Here is a 19,605-nt window from a genome sequence, read left to right as displayed (position 1 = left end):
TATGCCCAATGCCCAGCTGAATATCTTTAGGAGGAGACTTGGGTTCTTGTCCTAGCCCCAGCATTTTCTAGCTGTGTGGCTTTGGGCTGGTTGCTGAACATCTCTGACTCTCACATCTCTCCTCTGTGAAATGGTGAGACTCATGTTGTGATGTTCAAATGGAATAATCTGTATAGAGGCAGTTGGTAAACAATATAGCAATATGCAAATGCTTTTTATGATTTTACCAAAGGGGCCAGTGAGGGCCAGAGAAGTGCTGGACTTACCTAAGGTCACCAGAAAGTTCATGTGGGAGTGTGTGCAGAGCTAGAACCCTGGCCCGTGTCCCAGGGCCGTCCAGTTCTGGGTGCCCTCTGATGAGCCTGTGTGATGGTCTTGGTATAAGTAGTTCTCCTGTGCTGTCCTCTGTAGGTTGTGGCTGGCCAGACCATTTCCCTGGTCCCCCCCAAGCTTCTGATTACCTGGAAGGGCCATTTGGATAGTGTGGCAGACATCCTGTACGTGGACAGCTTCCAGCTGGTTCTCAGTGCTGGCCAGGACCGGGACGTCAAGGCTTGGAGACTCACCGGTGATGCCATTGGTATGAGTCCTGCTGAAGCTCAGCCATGCCCCATGGCCCTTCCTGTCCCTGTCCCCGTTAGAAGATAAGCTGGCATAAACCTGATATCCTGGGGGTGGAGGGTTCAGGCCACAGCAGTGGTCTTTGCTCAAATAGTATTACAGGATGTGAGTCTATCCGCTTGTCCATTCAGCAGTCTGTCCGTTCATCCGTCAACTCTCCATCCACCCATTCACCCAACAGTATTTGCCTTTGCATAATTTTGCAAATCATATATCTGATAAAGGATATTCCTTTCTCTTTTAAAAAATAAATTCTTGCATTATAACATACATAAAAAAAGTGCACAAACCAAAAGGGTTCAGCTTGGTGAATTTTCAGAAAGTAGGCATATACCCATATAGCCACCATCGTATCAAGAAACGGAACATTACCAGCACTCGGGGCTCCCCTCATCCCCCCACCCCGACTGTCACTGCCTGCTCCTCTCCAAAAGTAACCACTGTCCTGATTTCTAAATCCACAAATTAGATTTGTCTGGTTTTGAATTTTGTATAAATGGAAATATACGATAGGTTCTCCTTTGTATCTGGCTTCTTTCTCTCAAACACCATTATGTCGGTGCAATTCGGCCATTTGTTGAATGTAGTAGTTCGTTCATTCTCCTTGCTGAATAGTATTCTGTTGTTGAGGTACCATAATTTATTTATCTGTGCTACTATTGGTGGACATTGGAGTTGCTTCTGGCTATTTTGGGCTATTAAAAATAACATTGCTATGAACATTCTTATACCTGTGTTTTGGTGAACAAATGTATGCGCATCTGTTGGAAATCTAAGAATGGAATTGCCGAAACACGGGGCATGTATATTCAGTCTCAGTAGATACTGCCAAACAGTCTTTCCAGGTGGTTACCAATGTGCACTCTTTCCCCAGCCATGGACAGCAACTCTTATTGTCTCACAATTATGCCAACACTTGGTATTGTCAGTGCTTTAAATTTTAGCCATTTTGATGGATATGTAGTGGCCTCTCATTGTGGTTTCAATTTGAATTTCCCTGATGAGTAGTCATGTTGAGCATCTGTTTATGTGTTTATTGATCACTTGGCTATATTGTTTTGTTAAGTGCTCATTTAGGTATTTTGCCCATTTTTCTATTGACTTATCTTTTTCTTTTGGATTTATAGGAGTTATTTATATATACAAGTTATGTATTTTATAGATGTCTCCTTCCATTTTGAGCCTGCTTTCTATTCTCAGTGATATCTTTTGATGAAGATAAGTTCTTAATTTTAATGTTATCCATTTTATCAATCTCATCCTTTATGGTTCATGCTTTTTATATCTTTTTCCTCCTCAAAATCTTTTTTTTTATTGTGGTAAAAACAAATAACATGAAATTTACTGATCCAGCAATTCCATTTCTGGATTATATCTGAAGGAAGTGAAATCACTATCTCAAAGAGATATTTGCACCACATCCCCCACCGACAATGTTCATTGCAGTATTATTTATAATAGCTGAGACATGGAAATAACCTAAGTGCCCATCAGTGGATAAATGGAGAAAGAAAGTATGGAATATTATTCAGCCATAAAAAAGAAGGAAATCTTGCCATTTGCGACAACATGGATGAAACTGGAGGGCTTTATGCTAAGTGAAATAAGTCAGACAGAGAAAGACAAATACTATATGATCTCACATGTGGAATTTAAAGAAATCAAGCTCATAAAAACAGAGAGTAGATTTGTGGTTGCCAGGGACGGAGAGTGGGATGGGGGAAATGGATGAAGATGGTCGAAGGGCACAAACTTTCAATTATAAGATGAATAAGTTCTGGGGATCTAATGTACAGCATAGTGACTATAGTTAAGGATACTATATGGGGGCCCGCCCCATGGTGTAGTGGTTAAGGCGCCTGCTCTGCTGCTGGCTGCTCGGGTTCGGATCCCGGGCATGCACTGACACACAGCTTCTCAGGCCATGCTGTGGTGGCGTCCCACATAAAGTGGAGGAAGATAGGGATGGATGTTAGCTCAGGGCCAATCTTCCTCAGCAAAAAAGGGGAGGATTGGCATTGATGTCAGCTCAGGGCTGATCTTCCACACCAAAAAAAAAAAAAAAGAATACTATATAGTATTGTATACTTGAAAGTTGCTAAGAGAGTAGATCTTAAAAGTTCTTACCACAAAAAAACAAAAAAATAGTTACCAAAAAATGGTAACTGTGTGAGGTGACAGATGTGTTAACTAAACTTACTGTAATAATCATTTCGGAATATATATGTATATCAGATCATCATGTTGTACACCTTAAACTTACACAACGTTATATGTCAATTATTTTTCCATAATACTGGAAAAAACCCATGAAATCTACCCTCTTAACAAAATTTCAAGTGTACAGTACAGTGTTGTTAACTATATACACTTTGTTGTAAGGCACATTTCTAGAACTTAATCATCTTGCAGAACTGAAACTCTATACACATTGAACAACAACTCCCATATCCCCCTCCCCTCAGGCCCTGGCAGCCACCATTCTACTTTCTGTTTCTATGAGTTTGACTGCTTTAGATACCTCATATAAGTGGAATCATGCAGTAGTTGTCCTTCTGTGACTGGCTTATTTCACTTAGCATAATGTCTTCGAGGTTCATCCATGTTGCTGCATAAGACAGGGTTTCCTTCTTCTTAAAGGCTGAATAGGGCCGGCCCCGTGGCTTGGTGGTTAAGTGAGCGCGCTCCACTGCTGGCGGCCCGGGTTCGGATCCCGGGCGTGCACCGACGCGCTGCTTCTCCGGCCATGCTGAGGCCGCGTCCCACATACAGCAACTAGAAGGATGTGCAGCTATGACACACAACTATCTACTGGGGCTTTGGGGGGAAAAATAAATAAATAAAATCTTTAAAAAAAAAAAAAAAAAAGGCTGAATAGTATTCCATTGTGTGTATGTACCACATTTTTTGTTTATCTTTACATGCATTTATGGACATTTAGGTTGTTTCAACCACCTAGGTATTGTGAATAATGCTGCGATGAAATATCTCTTTGAGATCGTGCTTTCATTTTTTTTGATAAATAGTCAGAAGTGGGACTGCTGAATCATATGGTAGTTCTATTTTTAATTTTTTGAGGAACCTCTATACTGTTTTGCATAGTGGCTGCACCATTTTATATTCCCACCAACAGTGCATGAGGGTTCCAATTTCTCCATATCTAACCAACACTTATCTTCTGTTTTCTTTCTTTCTTTTTTGATAGTAGCCTCTCTATTCCTAGTTAGCTGAGAGGTTTTTTTTGTAATCATGAATGGGTGTTGAATTCTGTCAAATGATTTTTCTGCTTCTATTGTAATGGTCATATGGTTTTTCTCCTTTATTCTGTTAATGTGGTTAATTACGTTCTTTGAATTTTGAATGTTAATCCAATCTTGCATTCCCAAGGTAAACCTCAGTCAAGATGTATTATTCTTTTTATATATTGTTGAATTCTATTTGGTGAAATTTTGTTTAGAATTTTTGCATCTATTTTCATGAGGAATATTGATCTGAAGTTTTCTTTTCTTGTAATGTCTTTGATTTTAGTATCAGGGTAATGCTAGCCTCATAGAATAATTTGGGAAGTACTCCCTCTTTAATTTCTGGGGGAATTTATGTAGAATGTGTATTATGTCTTCCTTAAATATGATAGGATTCACTGATTAAACTCACTGGGTCTCAGGTAGTCTTTATGTATGTATGTATGTATGTATGTATGTATGTATGTATTTATTTGTGAGGAAGATCAGCCCTGAGCTAACATCCATGCTAATCTTCCTCTTTTTGCTGAGGAAGACCGGCTCTGAGCTAACGTCTATTGCCAATCCTCCTCCTTTTTGTTTTTCCCCAAAGCCCCAGTAGATAGTTGTGTGTCATAGTTGCACATCCTTCTAGTTGCTGTATGTGGGACTCGGCCTCAGCATGGCCGGAGAAGCGGTGCATTGGTGCACGCCCGGGATCTGAACCCCGGGCCGCCAGTAGCGGAATGCGCGCACTTAACCGCTAAGCCGTGGGGCCGGCCCTCAGGTAGTCTTTATGGAAAGGATTTTGACAATGAATTCAGTTTCTTTAGTAGATATAGGGCTATTTAGATTTTCTATTTCTTCTTGTGTCAGTTTTGAGAAATTCATTTTTTTCTAGAAATTTGTCCATTTCATCTAAGTTTCAAATAAGTTGTCATTAAGTTCTTCACAAGAGCCCCTTATCATCTTTTTAATGTCTACAGGATCTCTATTAATATCCCCTTTTCATTCCTGATACTGGCAATATGTATTTTCCTTTTCTCTCTCTTTCATCAATTTTGTGAGAGATTTATGAGTTTATTAATATTTTCAAAGAATCACCTTTGGCTTTATTGATTTTTTTCTATTTGTTCATTTTCTATTTTATATATTTATGCATTTATTTGTTTATATAACGTAAAAAATATTTATTGATAAGCTTTTTATCTATAAAATTATCAAATAACTTTTTTCCATTTTTTTTTTATTGTGGTAAAAAACGCATAACATTAAATTTACCATCTTAACCATCTTAATTGTTCAGTTCAGTAGTGTCAAATATATTCATGTCATTGTGCAACAGATCTCCAGAGCTTCTACATCTTGCAAATCTGAAATTCTGTACCCATTAAACAACAGCTCCCCTGCTTTCGTTTATTTTAAAATTATTCCCTTTCTTCTATTTCCTTTGGATTTGATTTGCTCTTCTTTTTCCAACTTCTTTTCTTTTTTTTAATTTTATTTATTTATTTATTTTCCCCCCAAAGCCCCAGTAGATAGTTGTATGTCATAGCTGCACATCCTCCTAGTTGCTGTATGTGGGACGCGGCCTCAGCATGGCTGGAGAAGCGGTGCGTCGGTGCACGCCCGGGATCCGAACCCGGGCCGCCAGCAGCGGAGCGCGCGCACTTAACCGCTAAGCCACGGGGCCAGCCCGTTTCCAACTTCTTAAAGTGGAAGCCTAGATCATTTTTTTTTACATCTTCCTTTTTTCTAATGTAGGTATTTGAAACTGTAAATTTTCCTCTAAGCACTGCTTTAATTATATCTCACAAATTTTTATGTTACAACTTTTTAGTTTCCAGTCTTATTTTCTCTCAGTCAAAAATAATTTCTAATTTTTCCTTTGACCTATGAGTAATTTAGAAGTATATTGCTTAATTTGCCAAAATTTGGTGAATTTTCTAGTTGTCTTATTGCTATTGATTTTTATTTTAAAACCATTGCAGTCAGAAGATACACTCTATATGATTTTGATCATTTGAAACTTATTGTGTCTTTTATATGGCCCATTTTATTGACAATCTTGGTGAATGTTCCATGTGTACTTTGAAAAGATGTGTGGTCTGCTGCTATTGGATATAGTATTTTATAAATGTCAGTTAGGTCAAGTTGGTTGATAGTATTGTTCAAATCTTTTATATCTCTATTGTTTTTTTGTCTATGTGTTATATGAATTACTGAGAGAGAAAGCTGTCAAAATTTCCAAGTATGATTGTGGGTTTGTCTATTTTTCCTTTTAGTTCTTTCAGTTTTTGCTTTAATTTTTGAGTCTCTAAACTGCAAGGCATAGACACATTCAAGATTATTATGTCTTCCTAATAAAAGGAATTGACCCTTTTATTATTATAAAAAAGTCTTTTTAATTTTTGGTAATGTTTCTTGTCCCGAATCTGCTTTGTCCAATATTTATATAGCCAGACAAATTTCCTTATGCTTTGTCATGCTTAGTACTTGAATGATATCATTTACTACCCTCTCACTTTTAACCTGTGTCTTAATATTTAAAGTCTGTTTCCTGTAAACAATATGTAGTTGGATCTTGCTCTTTCATTTAATGCAGTCTGAAAATCTCCCCATTTTAATTGGTGTGTTTAGTCCATTTTCATATAATGTAATAATTTACTGGTTAGATTTAAGTCCACCATCTTAATTTGTATTTTCTATTTGTTTCATCTGCTCTTTGTTTCTCTATTCCTCTTTTCCTTTTTGTTTTGGATGAGTGGACTTTTTTGCTTTTGTTTTGTTTTGTATTCTATTCTATCTCTTGTATTGACTTTTTAGTCTCTTTGTGTGTGTGTGTGTTTAAGTGGTTCCTCTAGAGGAATTGTAAGTGCTTCCTCTAATAAGAATTTTAAACTTATCACAGTCTTACCCTTAAATAATAATATACTACTACAGGAACAATGCAGAATTTTCAAGAGTATAATTCCATTTATTCTCCTATTGTACTTGATGCCCCTCTTGTATTTTTTCCTCTGTATCTACTGTAAACTTCATAATGCATTGTTGTATTTTGTTTTTAGTCAATAATCTTTTAATGAATATGTTTTTTTTTTTTATATTTACCCAGATATTTATTCTTCCTGGTGCTCTTCATTCTTTTCTGTAGATCTGCGCTGCCTTCTGGTATCATTTCCTACAGAATTTTAGCATTTCTTGTAGTGCAGATTTTCTGGAGACAAGTTGTCTTAGTGTCTGTCTGTCTGTCTGAAAATGTCTTTATTTTGCCTTCATTTTTGAAGGATAATTTCCATGTGTACTGGGTTGTACAGTGTCCTTCAAAAATTCGTGGTCTTCCCAGAACCTCAGAATATGACTTTATGTGGAAATATAGCTATTGAAGGTGTAATTAGTTAAGATGAGGTCATGTGGGAGTAAGGTGGATCCTTAATCCAATATGATTGGTCCTTATAAGAAGAGAAGAGACACAGAGAGACTCCCAGGGAGAATGCCATGTAGTGACAGAGGCGGAGATTGGAGCGATGCATCTAAAGCCGAGGAAAGCCAGGGATTGCCAGGCCCACCAGAAACTGAGAGAGAGGCATGGAACAGATTCTTCCCTAGAGACATCAGAGAGAGCATGGCCCTGCTGACACCTTGAATTTTGGACTTCCAGCCTCCAAAACTGTGAGAGCATAAATTTGTTTTTTTAAGCCAGCAGTTTGTGATAATTTGTCATGGCAGTCCTAGGAAATGGATAAACTGTGATAATAGAATTCTACGTCAATGGTTTATTTATTTTTCTTTTTTTAGCACTTTAAAGATGCTCAGTTTTCTCCTGGTCTCCATTTTTTTCTCATGCAAAGTTAGCGATCTTTCTTACAACTGTTCTATTTTAAATGCATTCTTGAGCTCTTTCAGCAGATAGCTTACGATTTGCCTTGGTGCAATTTTCTTGTACTTATGCTGTTTGTGTTTTGCTGAGATTTTTGGATCTAAGGTTTAATGTATTTCATCTATTTGGCAAAGTTCTTGGCCACTATCTCTTTAAATATTTATTCTACCCCATTCTCTCTGTCTCTCCTTCTGAGGTTCCAATTACACGTGTTAGACCTTTGATATTGTTCCACGGATCATAGATGTGTTTTCTCGCTTTTTCCTGTGTCATGTAATTTTTTAAATTGTATGCTGGACCAAAGGCAAATAATATTTACCCCCAGAAAAGGGTTCACACCTTCTTCTCTCAGGTCATTGGCGTAGGAAATGAGTTAGTCTAACTTGTAGTTAAGCTGGATCTGGGGTTTGTTGAACTTAGAGTTAGTTCATCACTGGTTTCAAGTATTTTGAGGATGGGATCAGGACTTTTCCTTCAGCAGGACATTGATGAGATTCTAGAGTTATCTTTATGTTTTACAGCCAAGCTTCCAGCTTTCTTTCTCTTGTTGCTATTCCCAGGCTTTTTAATGTGTGTGAGAGCTATCTGCTTTACACACTGGCTGCCGGCTTATTTGGCTTGCTCAGGGAGTTCTCTCTGCTTTTCAGCTCCGCCTCCAACTTTCTGAACCTTTTCACCCTGCTGCCTGACTCTGCTCTCAAAGGTTGGCTACCATGCCAATAGGCTTGAATTCCCTTGAGAGACTTCCCTCAGTTCACCTGCCCCATGCCTAGCCTTCAGCTGCCTGTTGCCGTGTACATGGGGAAGGCCCTGCAGGACTCAGGGTGCCTCTCTAAGCTCTCCTGCCTGCCCCTACCCTTTGGATAATACTTCCTTGCACTTAGTAAAGACTCAGCGTGCTTTTGAAGGATTTCTCTCAGTTCTTCCTTGACTTCAGCTTTCCACATACTAACCATATCTCATCCCCAGCCTTATCCTTAGCTTTTGGAAGCCATTGACTCAGAGACAGTAAAGGTCTGTAAGGGAGAGGACACTTCCCAATAGTCCTCCTCCCGTTACTCTGTCGGAATTGAATGCAGCCCTTGGTATCTTTTCCGCTATCAAAGGCTTTTTACTTTCTGAATTAGGTTCACTTAGGGTTCCTTGAATTTCCAGCTCTTTTATGGGTTTAAAATTTTTTTGATGATTTTTAATTTTTTCCTTTTCTGTGATGAAACTCCTCATTTTATACTTTATGTTTTTGAACATATTAATCAAAGTTATTTTAAAGTCTTTGATAAATCCAATATCTGTTTCACCTTTGGGTCTGTTTCTATTACATATCATTTCTGTGGGTTCCAACATGATAGAGTAACAAGGACTGGATTGACATTCCTGCTTTAAACAATTAAAAACCTGAACAAAATATATGAAACAGTTTCCAAACATCAGACTACAGGCAGCAAAGAATAGTAATCTCTGAGATATTATAATTTATATGTAATATGTAATGTTATAATTGTATAATATAATATTATATATTAATATTATAATATTTATATATTATGCTATATATGTATATTTCTATTATAAATTATATATATTATTATATATGATATATAATAATATAATGTATAATATAATATACATATAATTTATAATAATATAAATGTACTTCATGTGTTACAAAAGGTGGAAGAAAACATCAGCATGTTAAAGAAAGAAATGGAATATTTGTAAAAAGACCCAAATTGAAATTAAAAATTAAAAAGAACAATATGTCTGAGATAAAAATACACTGGATGGAATTAACAGCAGATTAGACACTGCAGAAGAATAGATTAGTGAATATGAAGACGTAGTAATAAAAACAGAACAAAAGAGTAAGCTGATATTTAAAGTGTATAAGATGATTATTTGATATATGTATACATTGTGAAACAATTACTACAATCAAGGTAATTAACACTGTATCACCTCACATAGTTATTTATTTTTTTGTGGTGAGAATGCTTAAAGTATACGATACAATATTGTTACCTATAGTCGCCATGCTGTACGTTAGATCCCCAGAACTCATTCATCTTATAACCAGAGGTTTGTACCCTCTGACCAACATCTGCTTTCAACCTATCTGTCCTTATATTTAAATGTGCCTCTTTTAAACAGCATTATATTGTCTTATTTTTTATATCCTGTCTCACAAGCTTTGCCTTTTAATTGGATGTTATTCTATTTAAATATTAATGAAATTACTTAAATAGTGTAAGTCTATCATCTTGATATTTGTTATCTGCTTATCTATTCTTTGTTCCTTTATTCTTACTTTTCTGCCTTCTTTCAGATTAATCAAGTATTTTAAAAAATTATCCTATTTTATTCTTCTGTTTTTTAAATTTTTTAAATTTTTTAAATTAATTTTTTAAATAATTTTATTTATTTATTTTTCCCCCAAAGCCCAAGTAGATAGTTGTATGTCATAGTTGCACATCCTTCTAGTTGCTATATGTGGGACGCAGCCTCAGCATGGCCGGAGAAGCGGTGCGTCGGTGTGTGCCTGGGATCCGAACCCGGGCTGCCAGCAGTGGAGCATGCGCACTTAACCGCTAAGCCACCGGGCTGGCCCTAAATTTTTTTTAGTAGTTACCTTAGAGATTGTAACCTGCACTCTTGACCTGATACCCCTTCCTGTGCGAGAAGCTTCCCCTCCCCTTCCTGTTGTTTGTACTGTTGCCAGCATATATTTTACTTCTACACATGTTCTGTCTTTCCACAAGTCCTTGTTATTAATGTTACCATAAGCAGTCGATTTCTTTTTATATTTACCCACACATTTACCATTTCGAGTGCCCTTCATTCCTTCCTGAAGTTCTAGGGTTCTGTCTGCAACCATTTTCCTTCCGTCTGAGGAACCTCCTTTATTATTTCTTATAGAGTTGATCTGCTAGTGACAAGTTCTTTAAGCTTTTATTTATCTGAAAACATCTTCATTTTGCCTTAAAAATTCAAGACTGTTTTACTGGATGTAGAATTCTCAGCTGGCAGTTTCTTTTCTTTCAGTACTTAAACAGGACCATTCCTCTGTCTTCTATATTTTCTCTTGAAAAGTCAGTGGTAAGTTGATACTTTGAAGGTAATTTTTTCTTTTCTCTGACTGCTTTTGGTCTTCAGCAGTTTGACATGATGTGCCAAGTGTGGTTTTGTTTGTATTTATCCTGCTTGGAATTCACAGATCTTTTTCAATCTGTGGATTGATGTCTTGCATCAGTTTTGCAAATTCTCAGATATTATCTCTACAGTATTGCTTTTGCCCATTCTCTCTTTTCTCTCGTTGTGGGATTCCAGTTACATGTATGCAAGACCATTTGACTTTGTCCCATATGTCTGTCATACTCTGTTCTGTTCTTTCCATTTTTTTTCAATGTCTGCATTCCAGTATGGATATTTTTCACTGAATTGCCTTCTAGTTCATTAATCTATATGCAGCCTGCTATTAAATCCATCTGATTAATTCTTAATTTCTGATATTGTATTTTCTAATTCTAGAATGCTCATTTGATTCTTTTTTATAGATTTCAGTTTGCTGTTGAAATTCTCCTTTTTCTCCGTTTTCTTCATATTTTCCTTTATTTTATTTAACGTTATTTACAATAGTTATTTTAAAGTGTTTATCTGCTAACTCCAATGTCTGAATTATCTGTGGGTCTTAGTCTAATGCCTATTTCTTCTTTTGATTATTGATTATATTTTCCTGTCTTTTCACATGTCTTATACATAAAAAAAACCCAATGAAACAAAAAATAAAGAACGAAAACAAAAACACTCCAAAAAAACCCAAAACAAAACTTTTCTGGACTTTGTATAAAAGAACTGTAGAGACTGAAGTTGACATGATTTTCCTCCTTCCTCTGCGTAGGGCTGCTCGTCTCAGTGCAATTGGGAATTGAGCTGGGTTGGCTCTGGACAGCAGCTTTAGGTGGACTCAGTTTACTTCTGTCTTTAGTCATCTCAAGGGTGAAGTCTTCTGTGTTTGCTGTAGGCTTCTTCCTCCAGTGGGACTCTGTCTCCCAACGATCTCGTTCTGGCTTTCTAGCCCACCCCGAGACCCTCAGCTCCCCCAGTGCTCAGAAAATGTGGTGGGGGAAAAACAGCTGTGCATTTGGGACTCGAATCAACTTAATGCGTCACGCCAGCCAGAATGGCTATCAGAAACTCTGCTGTTTTTCATTCCCTCCAGTAGCTTCCTTCTGCCTAAGCTGAGCCTGATTCTCACTCAACCTGTGCCCAGAGAAGAAAGCAGCACTCGGCTTCAGTTCTTCTTAGAAGGACTCTTCGCTTTCTGTAATTTTAGTTCATCCAGTCCTCTTTGCTTCTACAATTCTCCATTAATTTTTTAAAAATATGATTTTGTAACATACTTGTTTTATTTTTCTTAATTAAAAAAATTCTGCAGCAGGAGAATGGCTTGCTACTCACTATCCCCTGCCTAGGAGCAGGACTCATGTTTCTCTATTTGCACTACCTACATTCTACTCCAGCCCCGTTCCTCCTCAGCCCCACCCCGAACCTCACATCTGACAGGCACCTCATGATTTTGTGCCATTGCCATTTTAAACACGAGCTACCTGAAGCCCAGCTGAAGATCACTCAGTTGTTGCCCTAATCCTCCCTTAGTCTCAGCCTACACAGGCGGTGGGATGCTCTAAGCCTGAGCTCCAAGCAGATCCTAGGGCTAGTGTCTGATTTCTCCAGGTATTTGTGGAGTAGCCAGCATAATGCTTGGCATAGAGTGGGCATCATGAGGTGCAGGCCAGGGGTAAGGGGGCGCTGGCTGACTCTTGAGGGTGGAGGGTGAGGGGCAGAGGGTTCAGAGGAAGGGGTATGCGAGTCCTTGTTACCGGGCTGGGTCTGGTTAAATCACAGGGACGTTCGGCCTGAATGTTTGGAAAAGGCTGCCGGATGCCCAGATGGTTGGCGATCATGAACTAACAGAAACCTTAAAGGAGGAAGCTGACTCCATCGATGCCGCCCAGAAGACCTTCTGTTCAGAGCTGCGGTGAGCTGTCACACCTCCTTGGGCCCCAGGAGGGGATGCTGGGAGCCTCCCAGGCTCAGGCTGCCTTGCCTGGGTTGGGTAGTCTGGGCACATATGGGGAGGGGCCTCAGAAGGCCAGAGACTTGGGACCTGCAGGCAGCTTGTCTCCACAGGTGGCAGCTGTGGCCGAAGAGCCTAAGGCTGTGTTCTAGCCCAGTTCAGCTGAGAGATTGAGCAGCACAAACCAGTGGAAAATATAAAACCCAAGTCCTCAGATGGGACCCTGTCCCAGAGCTGGATTCAGATTTTCCAGGGCTGGCTTCCCTACAGAGGCCATTTCTATGTGGCCAGAGTCCCCTGGAGGAGAGCCCGCAGGGCCTGGTCCTGAACAGACACTTGCCTTCTTTCTCGGATTCATGGGGAAGGCAGGCTGCTTCCTACTTGTCCCTTTCTCCACAGGTTCCCCCCCCACCCACGCTGCACCCTTATTCCTGACCAAGTCTCGAATAATTTTGGGTCATTCAAAAAAATATTTATGGAGGTCCTGACTGCCAGGCCCTATGTTAGGTTTTAGAGATGCAAAACAATCTAGATACAGATCCTGCCTCAGAGAACTCACAGTCCAGTTGGAGAGATGGACATGCAAACCCATGGCTGCAGTTCTCTGTGATAAGTGATGGGACCACTAAGAACAGAAATGGCTCAGAGGACAATTACCTAATTAGGTAGATCAAGCAAGGAAGGCTTCATAGAAGAAGAGATTTTGGAGTTGGGTTTTGATATATAAGTAGGAGTTTGCCAGGCACCCACAGAGTCTTTGTGGCTCCTATCAAGGCATACATCTTTACAGTCCTGTCGGGGGATATCAAACAAGACAGAGGCAGGGTTTCCCTGGGAAGGAGAGGGTGTTTAAGTATTCCATAAGGGGAGGTCCACGTAAAGTCTGGATAGGGTGTGAGGCGTCCATGAGGGAGAACACAGGGTGGTGGGAAGGATCACAGGACTTGTTGGGGGCCGGTTTAATTTGGGCTTTGCTGACATTAAGTGAACACTTGCTCAATGATGGGCCCTGGGCAGTATGGCCTCAGGGGAGGGATAAGAAGGTTGGAGAGGATCGGGCCCAGGAAGGGGAAACCCTCTTGGGGTTTCTGGGAGGGCCACCCCACCTTGCAGTACAGAGGACGTCTTGTGAGTGAAATGCGCTCCTGTCAGGGAGGAGCGGGATCTTGCAGAGGCCCTGGTGCACCAGCGGCGGGAGCAGGTGGCACTCATGGCGCTCCTGAATGGAAAGGCGGACGCGGAGGCCGAGGCCTGGGCCAGGCTGCAGAAGATAAGCCTGACATCCCCGTGGGCTGGAGAGCGCTCCCCGGAAGACATCGAGAACAGCTGGCGCGAGTGGGAGTCCGAGGGCAAGCAGGTGAGACTGGGCGGGGGACATGGCGGGTAGAGGGGCCCCTGACTCTCAGCCCAGAGCCTCTGCTCTTACCTGTGACTCGTGCAGGCGAGCAGAGTCGTGGGAGCTGCGTACAAGCCCAGGGAGCGGTCACGGAGCCCCGAGCTCCTGTCCACCAAAGTACCCTACAGCTGGATGAAGCAACAGGTGAGGCCGGCTGAGGCGCTGGGGCTGGGGGAGCCACCTCCGTCAGCAGCCACCCCTGTGCCCACACGGCCCTGCAGTGGGAGTGAGGGGAACATCCGTCCTTTAACAGGATTCTGGGCCTCAGACAGTTCTGGGATGAATCCAGTCTGGTCGGTCTGTTTGCCAAGGGCCTGGCTGAGGCCATGGACACAGGTTTTGTCCTTGAGGACAAACCTCGTCGGACCTAGGGGAGGAGTTCCTCCGTGGGCCCGGCACCTGGCGATAGCCGTCAGAGTGTTTCCTAGCGTCTCTGGCTATTCTTTGCTAGTTAGTGTGCTGACTGCTCAGGTCTCCATACCGCGGGCTGCTCGCGAGCAGACGGTGTCTCCTGGTGCCAGGCACACAGTCAGTAAGAGCCGGAGGGAATGGAGGGAGACTCTCTCTTTGGGGAGAGAAAGGGGCCGGGACTTTGGAAAGACCAGCGTTGAGCCCCAGCCTGCCTGCCTCTTGCTTGGGCAGATCCCAGCCTCTCCTAGCCTCTCCCTCCTCATCTGCTGTAGGGGCATTATGGGAGCTCCCTCCTTCTGCGGTGGGGACTCAGAAAATGTGAGACAGCCCTTCTGTCCCAGGCTGGGGAGAGGTCAGTGTGAGAGGGACTGCTCAGTGTCCCTGCCCTCTCCGGGAGATGGGCCTCGAAGCGCAGCTTGGCGAGTGCTCACCGGAGTGGTGGGAGCATGTCTGGGGAGCTCCACACACCTAGGCCACACGTGGGGTCCAGCTTGAGGCCTCATTCTGAGCTAGGGACAGTCCAGTGCCCACTCACAGGGTTGTTGCCAGCACCAGGAGAAGGGCTGTGTGCCAGGTCTGGTGCGCAGTGGGCTCGCAGGCTCGGCAGGCTGTCGTCAGCGACAACCGCAGCACTCTGGAGAGTTCTTTCACAGGCCCCGGGGCCTGGCCTTTCGCTGGTCCTGCTCTTGGTCCTAGGTTCCCCATCCACGGCCCCTGCCCTGTTCCCCACAGATCTCAGCTCAGGTCTACCAAAGCCTGCACTTCAAAGAACTGGCGCCCATCCAGCAGCCTGACTTCATGATGCGCAAGGCCCTAGACCAGCAGGGCCAGCTCATCTCCCTGGCGACCCACGACATCCAGAAGGACCTGGATCCCGACAGGCAGACCACGCCCAACACTACAGCCAGCATGCCCGCTGCCGTCCCCTCCCCGCACTCTTCACTTGCCTCGTCAGCCTCAGGCTCCGGCCTCCTGGAGTCCAGCTTGCTCCCCTGCCCTCGGTTCCAGTCCTCCCTTTCCTTGCTGCGGCCCCGGTCGGCCTCCGTGGCCCAGTCCTCCCCGACAGGCCTGTGCCACGTGTCCAGGTATGCCCCACAGAGGTCGGCGACCGCCATGCATCTTGCCCCCTCTCTCAAGCAGCGCTCGAGGCAGCTGAAGGCCCCCCTTCTGTCCTCCGGGCAGAAGGGCTCCCACGTCAGGTTCTGAGGTGGCCCACACTTCTCTCCAGGCCTCCAGCAGGGGGACCAGGCCCGTGGGGGTCCTGTCTGTCCCTGGTTTACCCTCTGCCCGGCCAAGAGGATATGGACCTTCCCCTGGCTGTCCCCACTCTGCCTGCCTGCTAAAGTTGACCTTCTTCCCCAGAGTCTTGGAGAAGAAAATAAATGTTCTCAGCTGTTGGCGTCCCACAGCCGTGGGGTTGGGCTGTGTGTCCCTCGCCCCCTTCTGCACCAGGCTGTGTCTCCAAGATTAGGTCACGTTCCCCTGACAAGGCCCTGGGCAGATGAGGGAGGAGAGCCCCTCCCCCAGGACACCTGGTGCAGCTGTCTGGCTGGCGACAGGCCTGGGCCCGGGGCAGGGGCTTTGCGGGTCCTGTGGTGACATGGTGGGTGGGTCATGCCCCTGGGGCGAGCTGTCTGTTTCTGAAACTTGGTTCGGCCTCGCCGTGAGAGTGAGGCCCAGCAGCTGTCCTGAGGTTGTGGCGGCTGTCTGTCTCCTGCTCCTGCTGTGTGTCTGTCCTCCTTCCCATCAGGCACTCCACCACAGGAAACCCTGCGTTTACAAACTGTTCCGTCGCTCATGCAGGGGAGGCCCAGAAGTGTGGTGGGCAGCACCCCAGCCTGGCTCTGTCACTGCTAGCTTTGGAGCCCCCAATCGTCTCTGGGCTCATTGTCCCCCCCGGCCCTGAGGTGACCGTCCAGGCCTCTGCTGGGCCCCAGCCCTCTTGGTAGCTCCCCAGCCCATCCTGGGGCACGTGAGGAAACCGGACACACGGCCTGCCGCCAGTGGAGAGCCCGAGGGCCACTGCTGCTGCGCCACAGTGGCCACGGTGTCACGCTAGGTGGGGCTTGCCGGAGCGGCAAGAAGGTGGGCTGCAGGCCCCGTGTTCTCAGGGGGTCTCTGCAACACTCTTTGTTCCCAAAGATCCTCCTGCCCAGCCCAAGGCTCAGCCCTGAGGGGGGAATGTGCGGTTCTCACTCTCTCTGCTCCCATTTCCCTCTCACACTCCCCAGGGTGCAAGCACAGGGCTCCCTCTCCTTTCTGGCAGGGAGTCCCCTCTGTCACTGGGGCCACCCTATTCTCTCTGCTATGGGAAACTATGACCTGAGCCCTCCAGGGCTTGGTTCTTAGGTTAAGGGGTCAGGGGGCACCCAGGAGCCATATTACTGAGGCCCAAATACCTTTGCATGTGTACCCCAATATGATCCCTGTATCTGTTTCCCAGGGCTTCCCTAACAAAGAACCATAAACCGGTGGCTTAAAACAACAGAAATGTCTTGTCTCCTGGTGCTGGAGGCCAGAAATCCAGGCATGGGCAGGGCTGTACCCCCTCGGAAACCGGTCGGGGAGAATCTTCCTTGTGTCCGCGGTGTCTGGTGGAGGCCGGCAGTCCTGGCGTCCCGGCTTGCAGCGGCGGGCTCTGATCCCTGGCCTCCCCTCGCGTGCTCGTGTCTTCACGTGATGGTCTCCTCCTTGTGTGGATCTCTTTTCTTATAAGGACACCAGTCATGGGATTAGGGGCCCACCCTACTCCAGCATGACCTCATCTTAACCAGTTACATCTGCAGCTGCTCTATTTCCAAATCAGGTCACAATCTGAGGTATGGGGGTCAGGACTTCATGTTTTTTGGAGGATACAGTTCACGCCATGCCAATCCTTAGTTCATAGATCCCCTCAAATGACCCGGAAGCCACACGAGCCTTAGGAACCTACAGTGCAGAAGTGAGGGTTGAAGACGGATCTTCTGAGCGCAGGGGCTGTGGCTGGGCGGGCTGGCCAGATGTGGGTCCTCAGCCTGACCCCTCTGGTGGCAGGCCTGGCCCTCTGCCTCCCTCTTGCTTGGTTCTTCTCAGGGGCTACTTGGTACCTTGTTGCATTTGAGCCTCGCGGCAACCAGAGAGGCAGACTGGGAAGAATCCTGCAGCCCCCAGCAGAGAGCCCTCTGCGGTGTGTGAGAGCTCTGGCCTGGCTGCCCCCGGGACAGGCTCCCCTCAGATGAGGTGACAGATTCCCTCAGGGGCTCTGTCTGGAGGCCAGGGCGGCCCTTTCCCTGGCAGAGCCGTCGAAATCCGGTCCTGAACAACGGTCCCTGCCCTGGCAGGGGAGGAGATCACAGAGCATGACCCCGCAGTCCACTCCTCAGCCCACTTTCAGTTGCACCACGTGGGGCAGGTGCTCCGTGCTCCACGGTGTTTGTGCTTTGCTTCTCGGCCTGCGGTGGGCGTCTGTGGGGCCTCCCACCTTTGAGAGTCTCAGGAGATAAGCACTAGGAGGGTCCCCAGGGCTCGGCTGCTCTAACAGGGAGGCATGAGTTTTCACGTCTAGAAACTGGTAGCTCTGGGACTTGAACCCAGGTTTTTCTCAGCCAAAGCCCTCTGGTCCTCAACTGCATCCTGCCCTGGGCAGCGTCTCGAGGGGAGGACTCGGGAAGCGGGGAGGTGTGTGGACAGGGTGGTGGTGAGAGCAGGCCCAGGGCCTCTTCCCAGAGGTGGAGGGAAGCAGGGGAGGGGGAGGGGGGACGAGGGGACAGCAGTTGCCAGCCCTTGAGGGATTTTTTTTAAAGGCCTCTACACAGCGCTGAACTGGAGGGAGATTCGGGGTCCCCTTTAAGACCGGAGATCCTGATTTAGGGACCATCTCGCTGGACACTAGGGGCCAGGGCATGCCAGCCTCTGGCGAGGCTTCCAGCTGAGTCTGGGACGCGGTGAGCCCTCCCTCAGTGGGCCCAGCCCCGTTACAACATTTACTGCATCTGCTCCTGCGCTTTCGTTTTGGCACATGGTAGGCACTTGAGAAAACAACCGTGGAGTCTGAGGCCCTCCTCCGGCCCCCGGCGCAGCCAGCCGTGGAGATCTGTCTCTGGACAGGAGTTCACAGGTGCCCCTCAAGGCAGCAGGCGCCCAAGATGCAGAATCCCAGGCCCAGGACTGAAGGTGGGGCCGAGCACCGCCCACGGTGGTGTGAGCGACCCCCTGTCTCTCCCGCTGCCCACACCCGGCCCTCCCTGGCCCAGGCCCTCCCAGATGCCGGGCAGGTTATTCTGAGCATCAGGTCAGGAGCTGAGCACCCAGATGAGGAGGCGGAGGCCAGCGTCAGCAGGGGTTGGTGTGTGAGGAGGCTGGTCGGAGGCCTGGTGTCCTGCTCCTGGTCCCCTAGGAGCCCCACAGCGCCCTCCCTCCTCCCAGGCCCAGGGCCTGAGGAGCCACGCCTGTCTCCCCTCCATCTGTTCTCTGCCTGTTGCACCAATGGCCTTAAAAAACTACTTATTTGAGCTCTTTTCTGATTCTAAAGGTAGCAGAGGCTGAGTATAGAAAATTAGGAAAATTCAGAAAAACATAAAAGCTGATAAAAACCATCTGGATTCTCTTTCCCAGAGATCATTTTTTTTTTTTTTTTTTGAGGAAGATCAGCTCTGAGCTAACATCCGTGCCCATCTTCCTCCACTTTATATGGGATGCCACCACAGCATGGCTTGACAAGCAGTGCGTCAGGGCGCGCCCGGGATCCGAACCAGCGAACCCCGGGCCGCTGCAGAGGAGCACGTGCACTTAAGCGCTTGCGCCACCAGGCCGACCCCTCCCAGAGATCATTTTGATGCGTTGTCTTCTGGATTCTTTTCTGTCTCTGTGCACTTGTGCACACGCCTGTATACACACACACTCACGCTCACAGTCATAGACTCACGCCCCCACGACCCAGAACCTCAGCATTCAGGCTTCAGATGCAGCACTCCTCGCGTGACGAGCAAACGCCCGTGGCAACAATTCCTCGGAGACCTTGCCC

General features: G+C 45.5%; 1 protein-coding gene across 1 annotated transcript in view; it reads left to right on the top strand.

Moving 5' to 3' along the window:
• Positions 1-18,285, top strand: part of EFCAB8 (EF-hand calcium binding domain 8) — a 69,908-nt gene extending 51,623 nt beyond the window's left edge. The window contains exons 22-26 of the mRNA XM_087445407.1: positions 412-580; positions 12,625-12,757; positions 13,949-14,153; positions 14,238-14,336; positions 15,336-18,285. Coding sequence (XP_087301533.1) covers positions 412-580; positions 12,625-12,757; positions 13,949-14,153; positions 14,238-14,336; positions 15,336-15,809 — 1,080 coding nt within the window. The 3' untranslated portion in view covers positions 15,810-18,285. The remainder of the gene's footprint in view (positions 1-411; positions 581-12,624; positions 12,758-13,948; positions 14,154-14,237; positions 14,337-15,335) is intronic.
• Positions 18,286-19,605: the final 1,320 nt, after the last annotated feature.

Source organism: Ceratotherium simum, chromosome 21 (assembly GCF_057802395.1).
Source record: "Ceratotherium simum simum isolate JZ-2026a chromosome 21, ASM5780239v1, whole genome shotgun sequence".
NCBI classification, from domain to species: Eukaryota; Metazoa; Chordata; class Mammalia; order Perissodactyla; family Rhinocerotidae; genus Ceratotherium; species Ceratotherium simum.
Note: the sequence above shows the minus strand (reverse complement) of the source record. Positions and strands in the feature narration are given on the sequence as shown.